Here is a 14771-nt window from a genome sequence, read left to right as displayed (position 1 = left end):
ATTTCTAAGAAAAACAACAACAAAAAACCACGTCATGAAAGTAGTGGAGAGGGGACAAGAATAGTAACAGAAGGGGGAGCACAGGGTGCACGCGGTGACCTTGGGCTGAGAAGAGTTGGCTGAGGCCCTTGGCTTGTCCGTCCCTGGACTGGGCAGTGTCACCAGGTCGCATAGAGAGCCATCTCAGAGTGGGACATGCGTGTGAGGAGTGACACTCGGAAAGCAACTCAGAAATAACGGGTAAAAAGAAAGGAAATGCCCTAGCAATCGCCTGCAGTGACTAGAGAGAAAAGAGATTTTACAAATGGCACTTTTAGTCCTGTCAGACATTTAAAGTGTATCAGATTGGCTTCTACTGCTCTTAGAGTGATTTCTTATTTAACAGACTTTTTTTGTGCCTAATGATCAACCAAAGAATTTTGAATCTTTTGAACTGAAGTCCCAAATTAAATACCTTTTGTAAGTAGCCCATATTTCTCTCCTTACTTCAAAGGTTGGATCTTTGGTTTTTATTTGTTAAATTTTTCATCTATCTATCTTACAGCACTGGAGATTGAACTCAGGGTCTTCACACTGAGCTACACTCCCAGTCCATTTTTAAAAACTATTATGGGGAATTAAGTACTTCCCAACATGATTGTAAAGTGCGTAAACTGCAAACATGTACTAATAAAAAATACTATTATTTGAGACAGAGTCCCACTGAGTTGCTAAATTACCCAGGCTGAGCATGTTCTCATCGTCCTCCTGCCTTAGCCTCCCAGAGTGCTGGGACTCTGTGTGGCAGAAGAGGTTGAAGCCTTAGGTGGGGGCCGAGCCCTGGCTTGGCTGTTTTCCCTTGGGGTGGTGCGGGCTGGTCACTGGCCTCTCCAGCTCCACATCCTTGCTCTCCTGTCACCTCCTTAGGCCACTGTGAGAGTGACTCGAAGAGACACAGGTACAGGGGCTTTATGCAGCCGCGTGTTACATGCGAACCCAGAGCGCCAGGCATCCACTGAGGGAAACACCTCTCCTGGAGATGCAGCCAGGCACACAGCTGTTTCTGGAAACACTGGCTCCACAATGTTCTGTTTGCCTTAATTTACATCCCAGGTAGCTTGCCCCACCTTCGGGACTGTTTCCCCTGCCAGTGTCCATCCTCGACAATTCCAGTAAGTATTATACACCCAATTTCTAGTTCTATCTATGCTGTGAATGTAAATGTTTCCCAGTGGTAATAACAACACAGAATGGTGCCTGATTACAGTTCAGTAATCCTCTCTTTCCTGGATTTTTTTTTTTTTTTTTTGTGAGACTGGGTGTCACTGTGTGTAGTTCAGGCTGTGTTCAACTTCCTATATAGCCCAGACTGGCCTCGAACTCACGGAAATCATCCTGTCTCAGCCTCCTGAGTGCAGGATTTGCAAGACCCTGACTTTAATATTTTACAAGAATTCTAAAACCAGAAACAATGGAAAAATACCAGAAAATACATAATCTTACTTTTGAAAATCCAAGCATGATGTATCATATTTTAAGTTGTGGTTATATGGACATATTAGCTAGCATGTTGGTGAATACATAATGTATGTATGTCATATATGCTATATTTATATGATATGCTATATATATATATAGGTTTTTGAAAGAAGGACTTGCTCTATTGATCAGGTTGGTTGTCAACTCCTGGGCTCAAGCAGTCCTCCTGCCTCAGCCTCCTAAATTGCTGGGACCACATTCCCAACAGGTTTATTATCATAACTCATCTTTAAAGGGGAAGACCTTGAACTTCATAAATATTTTCATATAGCCACCATTCCAATCTTAAGGAACGTGTGAGTGACTTGTGTTTGTATCAATGCCCTGTACTTTTTTGGATTTCGTTAATTAGATTACTTCTGAGAATATATTGACTAGACAATTAAAAATGTAAAATATGTTGAATTGGTTTCTGGTCTGAAAACTGTATATATTCACTGTTTAAAAAATAAAAATCAGAGAAATAGAAGGAAATTTAAAAAATCATCCATAATTACATTATTAAAAAGCAATTACTATTTTAAAAATTTGGTGAGGGTATATTTCTTTGAGTCTCTGTTTGACATGCAGTGTCTTGTTTTACACCGTTGCAATCATATTTTATTATAAAAAGCATTGTCCACACTGATATGTGGCCTTATTTTTAATGCCTGATTTGTATTTCATTAAATGGATATGTCATTAATTTTCCTTTCACTTATGCACATTTTTGGTGACCACGGTTAATGTTACAAAGCTTTAAAGGTTGTTTCAGATTATTAAAGGCTTGAAATAGAAATGTGAGATTAAAGAGCATAAATATTTCTGAGGTTCTTGGTACACGCAGTCAGGCTGTCATTTATGGACCCAGCACGCTTCCTCTGCGCAACTCTGCTCTAGGTTGTCATTTAAAATTTGGTCTTTATTTGGAGATATTTTGTGTCCTTTAGGTATACTTTGGATAATGATGTCCTAACCTTGGAACAGAGGAAATTTTATGAAGATAATGGGTTTCTTGTCATTAAAAATCTGATATCTGATGCTGATATTCAACGCTTTCGGTACAGTAATATTATTTTACAAAAATATGTATTTTATGTATAAAATGGGGAGTTTAAATTAGATTAGCTTCTTCATGTTCTGATTTTTTTTGGTGGCGGGGAGGATTTTTGAGGCAGAGTCTTTCTGGACAGTTTAGGCTGGCCTTGAACTCACCCCAGGCTGGCCTCAAACTTGCAGTGATCCTCTTGTGTCAGTCTCCTTAGGGGCTGGGATTATAGGTGTGCACCACCGCGCCTGGAGTTCCAGTATTGTTCTAATGATGTGGTTTGTCAGGCAGTGTTTAGGAGCAGGAATAATGTACGAGGCTTTAATCTCAGCTCACTGCCAGACATGATGTGCCTGGGGTAATCATCTTAGCTTTCTATGCTCTGTGTCCCCATCTGCAAAATAGGCACAGTAATAGTAGTGATGTCCTGGCATTGTCTTTAGTACAAAATAAGGTAAAATATGTGGATGGCACTTTGCACAGGGCCTGCACATAACAGGTGCTACAGAAGTATTTGCTTTGAGCATTCCTAATCCAAACTTCCAAAATTGAAAATCCTCCAAATTCCAAAACTTTTTGACCACCCAAATGCCACAAGTAGAAAATTCCACACCTGACTTCATGCAGAGGGTTGGTATAAACTCACCTTTAGGCTGTGCATATAAAGTGTATGGGAAACAGAAATGAATTTTGCGTTTAACTTGGGTCCCGTCTGAAGGATGTCTCATTATTCCAAAATTTTGTAAAAATTAAGAAACCTGAAACACTTCTGACCCCAAGCATTTCAGATAAAGAATAATCTACCGATGTCCTTACAGTGAACCCACATCACATTTCCCTATTCATCTGCTAAACCAGAGGACCCCAACCGTGGGTCACTAACCAGACCTTTAAATCGTACTAAGACCCGGGCTGCACAGCAGAACGTGAGCAATGAGCCAAGCAGGGAAACTTCATCTGTCTTTCCAGCCTCCCTGCCTGCCCTCCTGTCAGATCAGAGGAGTTTGAACCCTGCTGTGAATACACATGCAGGGGATCCACAGTGCCAGCTCCTCTGAATCCCAATCCCTCTCCCTACGTGGTGGAATAAATTCCCTTCCACAGAACCAGTCCCTGGTGCCAAAAAAGTTGGGCACCACCAAGAGAAGGAACATTTTAATTCTGGTAGTGGATTCCAGCTGGGAGGATAGGACTTCTGATCTGGCCCTTTTCTCCTCCTTCCCATCAGAATTACTGTAGCAGGCCTGAAGGCTGGCTCCTAGCACATCTCAGAGCCAGTGATCATGACACTAAATTAAATTTTCCAGGGATGAGTTTGAAAAAATCTGCAGAAAGGAGGTAAAACCACCTGGAATAACGATAATGAGAGATGTGAACATTTTGAAGTCAGAACATACTATAAGTGAGAAAGTGATTTCAAAGGTCCAGGATTTCCAAGAAGATGAAGAGCTCTTCAGATACTGCACTCTCCCCGAGGTAAGAGCTCTGTCTACATTTGTTTCTGCTTAATAGTCAGTTGGCATGTCTGCCCCCGTGTCTGCTTTTTAATTGATCTCATCCCTTTCCACATGTGGCGCTAGCACAGTGGTTCTCTACTGGGGGTGATTTTGCCCCGAAGTGGGTATTGGCAGTGTCTGAAGACATTTCTATTGTTTTTTGTTTGTTTGTTTGTTTGTTTTCCGGTACCAGGAATCAAACTCATGACCTTGCACTTGCCAGGCAGGCTCTGTACCGCTGAGCTAAATCCCCAGCCCCTGAAGACATTTCTATTGTCACACCAGCGGGGAGCGTGTGGTGCTGGCTTCTAATGGGGCGGGGCCAAAGATGCTGCTGATAGGCCCCAAAGATCCTAAAATGCACAGAAGAGCCCCTTCCCCAAACTAAAAATGATCACACCCAAATACCAGAAGAGCCAGGACTGAGAAACCCTGCTGTAGAGTGTGCTGATTATCTCCTCCTTTGAGAAAGACAGGCATTCTGGGTTAAAGAAAGAGTCCTTCTGAGCCCTTTAATACAGGGGTAAAATTGTGGGGCTGTTATTTGTGAATTCATTTCTTTTTTCTTTTTGTTTTATGACTCTTGACTGTAGAGTTATTAATTTGTTTTTAAATTTAAATTGAATGTTTAAAACCACATTCTTTGCTAGGAATGCATATCTATACAAACATGCAGGCAGTACAGAAGGGCCTAACTTGAGAAGATCCCTTGCCCCCAGCCCCACTCTCCATGAAACTTTTTGCATATTCATCTGGAATTGTGTCATGTGTGTGCAAGCTTATGTGTATACTCTCACCTTTTTGTGTGTGTCACATATGAACATATTACCCATTGCCTTATTTTTTTCATTTACAGCAGGTCACAGACAACTTTTATTATCAGTGCAATGGTTAGTCTCGATTAAAGCACACTTCAGAGTGCAGCTGCGTGGGTTGAGAGGGCATGACCTTGGGAGCTAAATCTGGTCTCTGACCTCTGGCTTTTTTTTTGTTTTTTTTTTCCGGTACCGGGAATCGAACTCATTTCTATTGTCAGCACCACACTTCTATAAGCCAGCACCACACGCTCCCCGCTTGCCAGGCAGGCGCTGTGCCGCTGAGCTAAATCCCCAGCCCCTGGTCTCTGACCTCTGTGCTGTGCTTCCTGGCTGCTGTGGGTAAGCAGCGCTCTGCTGCCATACCTTTCCGCTGTGTTTCCACCTTGGAGGCAGCTCACCATGGACCAAAACCTCTCAAACCAGGAGCCAAAATGAACTTTTTCCTCCTTAAATTGTGTGTGTCGGATATTTCATTCCAGCAACAAACTGACTAACACATCAGTTTTATGGATGTACTTCATACCTTTTATTTTTATTATTACTTTTTCTTCTTTGACATAGGGTCTTGCTGTGTAGTTCAGGCTGGCCTAGACCTAGTGACCCTCCTGCCTGTCCGCCAAGTGCTGGGATCACAGGCATGGGCTAACATGCCCGACCACCATCTTGGTCCTTGTATCTGTAGCTGTGCTTTATGCCACTTGCCTCTACTTCTGATTTCCCAGGAAGTTGACCTTTTTTCCTTTTGTTTTAGATTCTGAAATATGTGGAGTGCTTTACTGGACCTAATATTATGGCCATGCACACAATGCTGATAAACAAACCTCCAGATACTGGTAAAGGACTTTTACTTTTTAGGGAGGAGCAAGAGAAAAACAGTTTAGTCAAAATATGTAAAGTAGATCTGCTTTGACTGATGAATGTATGTACTTTTATTTAAATCTTAAAATAGCTATTATAATAGTGATTTCAGGTGTTGACTATAGGTTTACTGTAAGATTTTCAGGTGACTGCCCAAAAGTGCAGTTTAACAAACATAACTCTTCATATACATCATTCATATCTATTCAGTACTTCTGTGCCTGAGCAGCCATTCCTAGCCATGATAGCTTGGATTCTGGATTCCTGATCTAACACAAAGCTACTACTATAAGTTACACATTCATGTTCTTAAAATGTCTTGTGCTTGCCAAAATGTAGATCCTAAAACCTCACTTGCAGAGAGACTGATTCCAAAATAAGGAGAAGTCAGTTGTCTGCATTTTAATAATTGTCCCCAGAGATTCTATTGAGGTACCCACAAGAGCCTTCCAAACCAGCAACAGAAATCAGCCATGAGAGACCTTTTTCCTTTTCTACTTTGTCTTTCTTCTGACCGAAGGGATTTATGTGATAGGTCTGAAGGTCAGTGTCACCAGGTGTCTTCCTCCACATATGTCTCACCCGGAGAGGTCTGGTGATCAGACACCAAGTTCCAAGAGCAAAGTTGGGGGAAACGGCCATGTGGTCATTGCCTTTGACTGGACACTGACTACCCAGGATGCCTATCGTTCTGTGAAGAAAAAGCTCTTAGGGAACTGTTTTCAGCAGTAGCAACTGCTGAAAACTGTTTTCAGCAGTAGCAACTTAGAAAAGGAACCTTAACTGTGGTCCTGTACCCTTCTTTTCAATTTAATTGGTCCAACTTTTAAAAATCCTCTGCTCCCTCTTTCCTGAATCCAGCATGACAAGGAAGTGAAGTACAGTAGAGACGCTGATGTCTGTATGAGGCACGTGCAGAGTTCCAGGCTAGCTTCCAGTAGCCCAGAAGAAGAGTAGAGGGTCTCACTATGCAGTTCAGACTGGCCTTGAGCTCACTTTGTAGCCCAGGCTGGTCTCAAACTCGAAACAATCCTCCTGCCTCAACCTCGCAGAGTGATGGGATTACAGGCGTGGACGACCACACCCAGCTTTTTTTCTTTGTTTTTTGAGACAGGATCTCACTATGTAGTTCAAGCTAGCCTTGAGTTCACTGTGGTGCCCAGGCTGACCTCAAACTCGTGGTGATCCTCCTGCCTCAGCCTCCTGAGTGCTGGGATTACAGGCATGCGCCGCTATGCCCTTCCTCTCGTGGTGCTTTGATAGCTCAGTTTAGTGTTCACTTCCTAGGACTGCTTCCGTATAGCTTTGTTGCATTTGTTTGGTTTTTGCAGAGATACATCACCATGTTACAGTTTTTTACACAAAGGATGAGAATTTGGAGACTCAAGCATGTCTCTCTCTCTCTTTTTCTGTCTCCCTCCCTTTTTCCCTTCCTCCCCTCCTCCCTTTTTCCATCCTTTTGCGACAGGGTCTCACTCTGCAGTTCAAGTTGGCCTTGAACTTAGTATGTAGCCCAGGCTGCCCTAGAACTTGTGGCAATCCTCCTGCCTCAGCCTTTTGAGTGTTAGGATTTACACGCGTGTGCCACCACTCAGGACTGGAACATCTTTTGATAGCAAGTTCTCTTTTAGGCAAGAAGACATCACGTCACCCCTTGCACCAGGATCTGCACTATTTCCCCTTTCGGCCCAGCGATCGCATTGTTGCTGCTTGGACCGCAATGGAGCACATTGACCGGAACAACGGTTGTCTGGTTGTGCTTCCAGGTACCCACAAAAGCTCCCTGAAGCCACACGACTACCCGCAGTGGGAGGTAGGTCTGCCGAAGCTCTGCATCTTGATCAGAATCTGTCACTGTTTTATCCATAGAGATAAGACATTTCCTTTCTTAGCAAAGCATTGCCTGAGATTTACAATTGGGATCAGGGAAAGCTCAAGGCTGGCCAAGGCTGGCAGTTAAAATATTCATCAGTGTATTTTTTCAACATAAGTTTGAAAGCCAGTTAGTGTAGGGGAACTCAGATAGGTGCAGCATAGGACCTGAGGCTCTAAGGCCCAATTGCAGAGATCACACACAAACACTTCAACCCTACATAGGACACGTGCCGGGTCTTACTGATCGGTGGTTCTCAGGGTGCAGACCAGCAGAGGCTGGTGTTTGAGCTGAACCTTGAAGAACAGGGTAGAATTTCATACAGCAGAGAGGTCAAGGGCCAACACAAACCTGGCTAAAGCATGGGAAGGAGAGGGGAGCTCACGGTGCAGATGGGTGGGGTGCAGTGGGGGTAGCAGAGGAGAGTGTAAAAAGGAACATTAGAACTGTTTAACACTAATGAGTCTCCAGTTTATTTGGGGAGAATGGGCATCTGCCCCACCTTTGGGTGGTACTGGAGATCAACCCCAGGGCTGTCACACTCAGCTACAGTGCCAGGCTTTTTAAATTTTATTTTTCTTAGTACACGTTTTCCGTGCATAATGATTATATTCATTGCAGGGAGTTGGTACATGTGCAGAACACATCTTAATTCTTTTTACTTTCCCTTCTTCTCCATTCCCTCCCCCTACCCTCCATTATTTTGTTGTTTTTTTTTTTTAATTTTAAGACCTGATCTAACTAAGTCGTTCATTAAATTGCCCATGCCAGGCTCAAATTTGAAATTCTCTTGCTTCAGCGTCCCTCTGGGTACCAGAATTCCAGGCATGTGCTACCAAGCCCAGCTGAAGACCTTCTTTATTTTAGGAATTTGGAAGAGCTGTTACTTAAGTTTATTGAGGTATACTGTCATATAAAAAAACTGCAAATTTTGAGTGTACAATTTGATCATTTTTGGCACATACATATACCATCACCACATCACAATCAAGAGAAAACCTCCCTCCTGCCCCAGGCAACCACTGAGTTGCTTCCTGTTCCTGTAGATTAGTTTGCATTTTCTGAAAGGTTCTGTAAGTATGATCACGTGGTCACTTTTAGGGGTGTGGCTTCTTTTGCTTAGCATAGTTATTTTGAGGTTCACCAATCTTAGCAGCTCATTCCTTCCCATTGCTGAGTAGTACTAGGTTGCTAGACCCTACCATTCAGCTATTGATGCTGGGAAATATTAAATGCTTCTGCATCTGTGAACAGTGAGATTGAATCAGTTCATCAGGAGAAAGAATTCTCATGGTCTGGCACAGGATTTGTTGATAGGCCCAGGGCAGAGAACTGGAGAGAAGATTCTCAGCATTTTAGGGTTAAGGATGAAAGTTCCTGAAATCTCTGTTGATTTTATATATGTATATAAAACTATAAGCATCTACTATGGATTTTTCTCTCAGCAGCATTCCCTGCTGAGTCATGGTCGAAGTTTTGGTTATGAGCGTTCTCACGTATAGACTTGGCCTCTCTTATGTGCCCAGGGTGGAGTTAACCTCATGTTCCACGGGATCCAAGACTATGAACAGGAGAATAACCGTGTGCACCTCGTAATGGAGAAGGGAGACACTGTCTTCTTTCATCCTTTGCTCGTCCATGGATCTGGGCGGAACAGAACTCAAGGATTCAGGAAAGTATGTATTCACATGGCCACGGTTTTCAAAGTTGAGTGGGTTAGAAACAAAAAAAGGATTTTTTTTAACATGTAGATTTCTTTTCTTTTTAGTGCTGTTAATTTGAATTTTATTGACTTTAAATTTTGTTTGCATTAAACTTGAAAATGTGTTTTAGCTTTATAGCCCTAAAAGGATCATAAGTGTGAGTTGTCAGTTTATTTTGGGTTTCATATTTGTACATAGTCAAGTAACATAATGATAAAAATATCATTACCATGTTGAAGGACCATGAGATGTTTCTTTTACTCCCCCACCTCTCTCTCTGTCTCTCTGTCTTTCTCTCTTTCTCATAGCAATTGAACTACCACCCTTTTAAAATTTTGAGACATTATCTTGCTAAGTTAACATGTCAAAGATTTATGACTTCAGTGAATCGAATTTTAAGTCCAGTTTATTTGCCAGGAAATCTATTTGCCCTCCTTATACGTTTTTTTTGCTTATCAGAGATTCCAGGTGACCTTAGGACCCTAACCCTGTCAACAGGGAATCATGATTGGTGGAAAAAATGCTGTAAACGCCAGCTTCCTTTAGAGCACGTAGCTTCTGCTCATAAGCATAGCAGAGGAAAGTTTGCCGTGCCTTTACTATTGGAAAAAAATCGTATTGATCCAAAATAAAGGTTCTGAATTAGCTGCTCAGAAGTCAGAGTTAACAGGCAGCCATGATTCTCTCAGCCTCTACCTTAGGGTATTTTAAATTTAATGATTTCAGTGTTTACATTGAAAAGCTGACAAGATTCCTCATCAGTTTCCTGATCTCTCACTGTTCTCAAATCCAACAGCTCTGACACTAGCGTGGGGTCTCAGTTCCCCATGGTAACAGCGCTGTTCGTACTAAATTGGGGCTTTCCATGCACTTTGTCCCGTGGCTCCCACAGATCCCTGTTGTCTTTCCCAGGCACCTCTTCTGTTTACCTAGACTCCTATAGGCTCAGCAGGGCGGGCATCAGGCTGAGGCAACTGAGGAACTGCCTCAGGACAAAACGGAAGAGGGTGCCAAAAACAACCAGCAATCAAGTTAAATACTGCTTCAATAAATCAGAATGCGTGTCAAAATCCATGCTGTGCTTAATGCCAACATTTTTAATAAAAGACAGGATAGGACCCTGCACTGGCGCAGCCCTCAGAGCTAAGCAAGTAAGGCATATCTATGTGCTCACAAGTAATGTGAGTTTTAGTATTACGACTGCAGTTTGTCAGTATTTTTCTAATGACTTTAATGTTCTAGAAAAATACCCACCATTATTCCATAGCAGCGTGGATACAGGAGCACACCCCCGCCACCCCCTACCCTGTCAGCACATTTTTCCTTTTGTCTCGGGCCATGACGTGGTTCTGCCAGGCACTGGGTACTGATATTTGGGGCAAAGCAGAAAATCGTGATGGGTGCACTTCCCTTAAAATAATTAACTTGTCCTCAAGGAGGTGAGTTTTACATACTGCTTTGCAAGTGGTAAGTGGGTTTATGCCAGTGATGCAATGTGGGCCAGTGATGCAATGGACAGCGCATCTACCTAGGATGAGAAGATTCTGGAAGAGGGAGAACCAGGGACCTTTAGTCTTTACCCTCAGACAAAACCAGGTAGATATAGTCGTGTCAGTGTTACTAACCTTTAAATGTCTCTTGAGAGAGAATGCATATTACTTTCCTTTTCAAGGTATTTGAGTCTCTATTGAAATCCGAGCCCATCCCAAATTCAACTACATGACTAACTTTTATTACTAAGGAAATGACAAACAGTAAGATGCCTTCTTTTACAGAGTTTCAGGGTGTCTTTACTCATTAGGAAAAGTAAATGCTTAAAACATTAAAGATCTCTTGTTTAGGGGATTATGTTATGTGTCCTGCATAGATCTTTAAAATAGATGGCACAGCTAGTTTAAAAAAAATCTTTGTAATTTCTCAGTTAACTTTTAACTGAGGTTGGGGGCAGAGGGTGGGGCCAAGCTACAAAGGGATTTGGGATTCCACAGACCAGGACTGCATGTAGGAATCAAATCCTGAGTGGAAAAAATTGATTTTCTAGAAGGAGGACTCCTTGCTTGGTTGCTGCTGTTAGTGGATATTTTCTCCAGTATCAATGTATTCATTCTGCACAGGCAATTTCCTGCCATTATGCCAGTGCCAATTGCCACTACATTGATGTGAAGGGCACCACTCAAGAAGGCATTGAGAAAGAAGTGCTGAAAGTAGCAGACAAATTTGGCCTAACTGAAGATGTCAGCCTGAAGGTATGCTTGTATGATTATTATTTTTTTTTTTTGTACCGGGAATTGAACTTGGGACCTTGCACTTGCCAGGCAGGCACTCATACTGCTGAGCTATATCCCCGGCGGTATGCTTGTATGAAATGACAAGGATATCAGGTTCTTCTTTTCTTTGGGTGGTTAATGAATACCTCGGTTCATTTAAAAGTCTACAGTGCTTAGGTTTAGGGTTCATTGCAGAGGCATTCCTAGCCCTACTCAGAATGACAGTGGGGTTTCAGTTGCACACTTGCTTCCTCATTTGGGGACTTGAGATCTGACGAGGTCTTCCTAGCTCTTTGGTAGTCCTGTGTGTGTTAAGTGGGGCATCCGGAATTCGAAACAGATGAGAGGAGATGAAGGAGCCTCTTTATGGAGGCATAGGGGCAAAGGTGAAGGTTTATAATCTCAACCCTTGGCCTCTTTTGTTTGTGGAGAATAGAGTATGCATTAGGAATTCCAGAAAGACTCCTGGGGAGGGCAATGCCTGGGCAAGTTTTCATTCTGGTTGCTTTGCAACTGGAGGTTTATGAGAGGCATAATTTGCATGGTGCATAGACGAAAGACCACTGAGAGTCCCTGGAGTATATATTACACATGTGTTTTATCAAGGTTGTGCTAAAGTACTCCTTTATTTATTTTATTCATTTACATTAGTTACCTTATAAATTATAGTTTATTAGGTTTATTTAGGGTAACAATACTAAATATAATTCTTTCCAAACAATAAAAAGCCTTTACATTTCTTTGCTTATTTTCTTCACCAAAACCCAGTAGAACAGTAGTATAGCTCCATGGTATGAGGAAGAAATTAAGAGTCCCTGAGGTCTTAGTCTCAGCAACCAAGCGAGATTTCAGATTCAGGCCTAATTCTCAAATCATTTGTTTGAACAAACAGTTAAAAAATAAACAAGAAACAAGAGCATTTAAATTGTTTTATGAAGAACAGAGGGGGTAGAAAAAAAACAGTAACCCATGGCACCATATTCACTGTTATATCTAATCAGGTGTGGAACCCTTAAAGTGGTTCTGGTGGGTAACATAAAGGTAAGGAGGCAGGCAGCAAATTGAACTGTGAGCAAGCGTCACACCCACCTGGTCTGTCACCTGTAATTAGCGTGGGGCCAAATCAGCAGGGCTGACAGCTGAGGGACGCACTGACTTAGTGTAGTTAGCACTACTATAGATCAATTGTTGTCTCAGAACATGTTTCATTTATTAAATTATTAGGTTCTTTTTTTCCTTTTATCCATCTTTATCTCATGGTGAATAGGCCAGTGGAAATGCTCCATAAATTCTTTCTGTTTGGAATCATTTCCAGGATATTTGGAAGTTTCGAGCCCGGCTTGTGAAAGGAGAACGAATTAACCTTTGAAATAGCCCTTCATTATAATGCTTTTAAAGGAAGTCAAAGTGAAACAAAGAGTCTAAGGAAAAGGTTTTCTTTTGGGGGTGGTATAACCTTTTCTATCACTTTTTAACAAAATCAGGAAATATGTATTAAGGACTTAATTATATAGAACTGATTTTGCAGTGCGGTGCTTTTGCTTTAATGGAAGTAAAAACAATGAAAATGAAATACCATTGTTTTAAAAACAAATCTGTGCTTACAGAAAATAAAGGCACTTGGTGTATAATTTAAATATGGTCAATCCGTTTTCTTTTATTTAATGAGCTCTTTGCCCAAGCAGAAGGAATTCCTTGAAACTCAGAGCACTGAGTTGTGCCAGTAACCTTCCAGCTACCAAGGTCATGTGCAGAGCAGGGCGCACATGGTACATTCACACTTACTGAAGGGCGTGCGAAGGAAATCATGGAGCCCGATGCCTGGACGCAGGCTTCCTCCCAAGACTTCTTAACCCAAAACCCGCCTTAAAAAAATACGTCTTTTCCTCTGTTCCTAAAGAATGAAAACCAGGGCAACTTTATTTGCATTTTTCATTGTGCATGGCAATTTGTAAGTGAAACCTAACCTCTTCCCAGTTACAGGAACATTTTTAGATATTTTGCCTGGATTTGCAGTGTGTGTGGCCTGGGGGTTTATTTGGATATAGCAGTATGTTTCTATACCAGCTGAGGGCACCATGGAGACATGGTCCTTATTTTTCAAAAAATGTAGCTAGGGCTTCAGTAAGAGAAAAGTACTAAATTCTTTTCCTATCATTTTGCTACGCACCAGTTTTTCTAAGTCTTTGTAAGGAAACCCTATTTAAGCTCAGCTCTTGCTGGAAATTAGAGAAAGCAAGAGATGGGGTGACCACAAAGTTCTGAGAAAAATTGTGTTATGAGACTGGAGCTGAAATGAACATCAACAGTGCCAGTGAGAGAGGGTGGAGGGAGCACAGTGATTTTAGAATACTTTTAACCAGTCTCAAACTCAATATGAAAAATGGAACTTCAATAGGAAAAACAGCATAACTGTCATTTCTGGCGTGCTTTTGTGAGTGAAAGCTACCTAGTCAATTGGGAAACATGCATTTCTCACCATATCTGTGTCCTCTTTGTCCATTAATTCATGTGACACATTTCCAAGCACCACTCTGTAAGGAGACTAGAGGGGAGTAGGACCAGACAGGATGAGCCAGTAGGCAGGAGGTCAGAGGGTGACCAACTGCCTGAGCAAGTGGGCAGGACATCAATCACGGAGACTTCAGGCTAGATGCCCAGAACACAGTTCCCAAGCCTGTACCTGGGGTCAACCAGAAAGTGCTAGCTTCAGTTCTTCAGGTGCAAAATCAAGCAGGTTTGTGATTGGATGGTCAAGATTTGACATCAACTCAAAAGAATGAGGAATACAGAAACTTCTGCCATTAACCTGGTGATGGCTGTGAACTCTCTCAGTGGCCCACTGTCACTCTGCAGAGTATACTTACTGTCCTACCTTTATTTGGCCCACACTCATTCTTCAAAACATACTTCTTTTCTACCTTCAGTAAATATAAAACCTCATTATCTTTTTTGTGTGTCTTGTCCAGTTCTTTTTTCAGGACAGTGAGAACTGGAGTCTATAGAACCTTAAGCCCAGTAACATATTTCTTGTCAAGCCCAGCCAGGAAGTAAGCAGTTTTGTTTGTGGGTGAGAAAAATTAGTAGAAGCTGGATACTTAGTTTTCTCATTTCTCTGGAATAGTTCCCTCGTGTGTCCTACCACGTAGGGGTGGGATATATCCAAGACAGCAGTGGGGTCACCATCTGCTCCCAGGCTGTGCCAATCTGT

The 14771-nt window shown here is 42.1% G+C and overlaps 1 protein-coding gene across 1 annotated transcript; it reads left to right on the top strand.

The window, feature by feature from the left end:
* Nucleotides 1-1092: 1092 nt before the first annotated feature.
* On the top strand, nucleotides 1093-13202 carry Phyh (phytanoyl-CoA 2-hydroxylase; the record flags this gene model as incomplete). Its single annotated transcript, XM_005398098.2, is given in 8 exon segments — nucleotides 1093-1151; nucleotides 2448-2558; nucleotides 3853-4021; nucleotides 5611-5692; nucleotides 7349-7530; nucleotides 9117-9266; nucleotides 11408-11539; nucleotides 12876-13202. Coding segments are annotated over 8 exon segments (939 nt in total), but the record flags the coding sequence as incomplete, so codon positions are not given.
* Nucleotides 13203-14771: the final 1569 nt, after the last annotated feature.

Source organism: Chinchilla lanigera, unplaced genomic scaffold (assembly GCF_000276665.1).
Source record: "Chinchilla lanigera isolate Chin_1 unplaced genomic scaffold, ChiLan1.0 scaffold00061, whole genome shotgun sequence".
Taxonomy (NCBI): domain Eukaryota; kingdom Metazoa; phylum Chordata; class Mammalia; order Rodentia; family Chinchillidae; genus Chinchilla; species Chinchilla lanigera.
The sequence above is the reverse complement of the archived record's forward strand: the minus strand, read 5'-3'. Positions and strand labels throughout refer to the sequence as shown.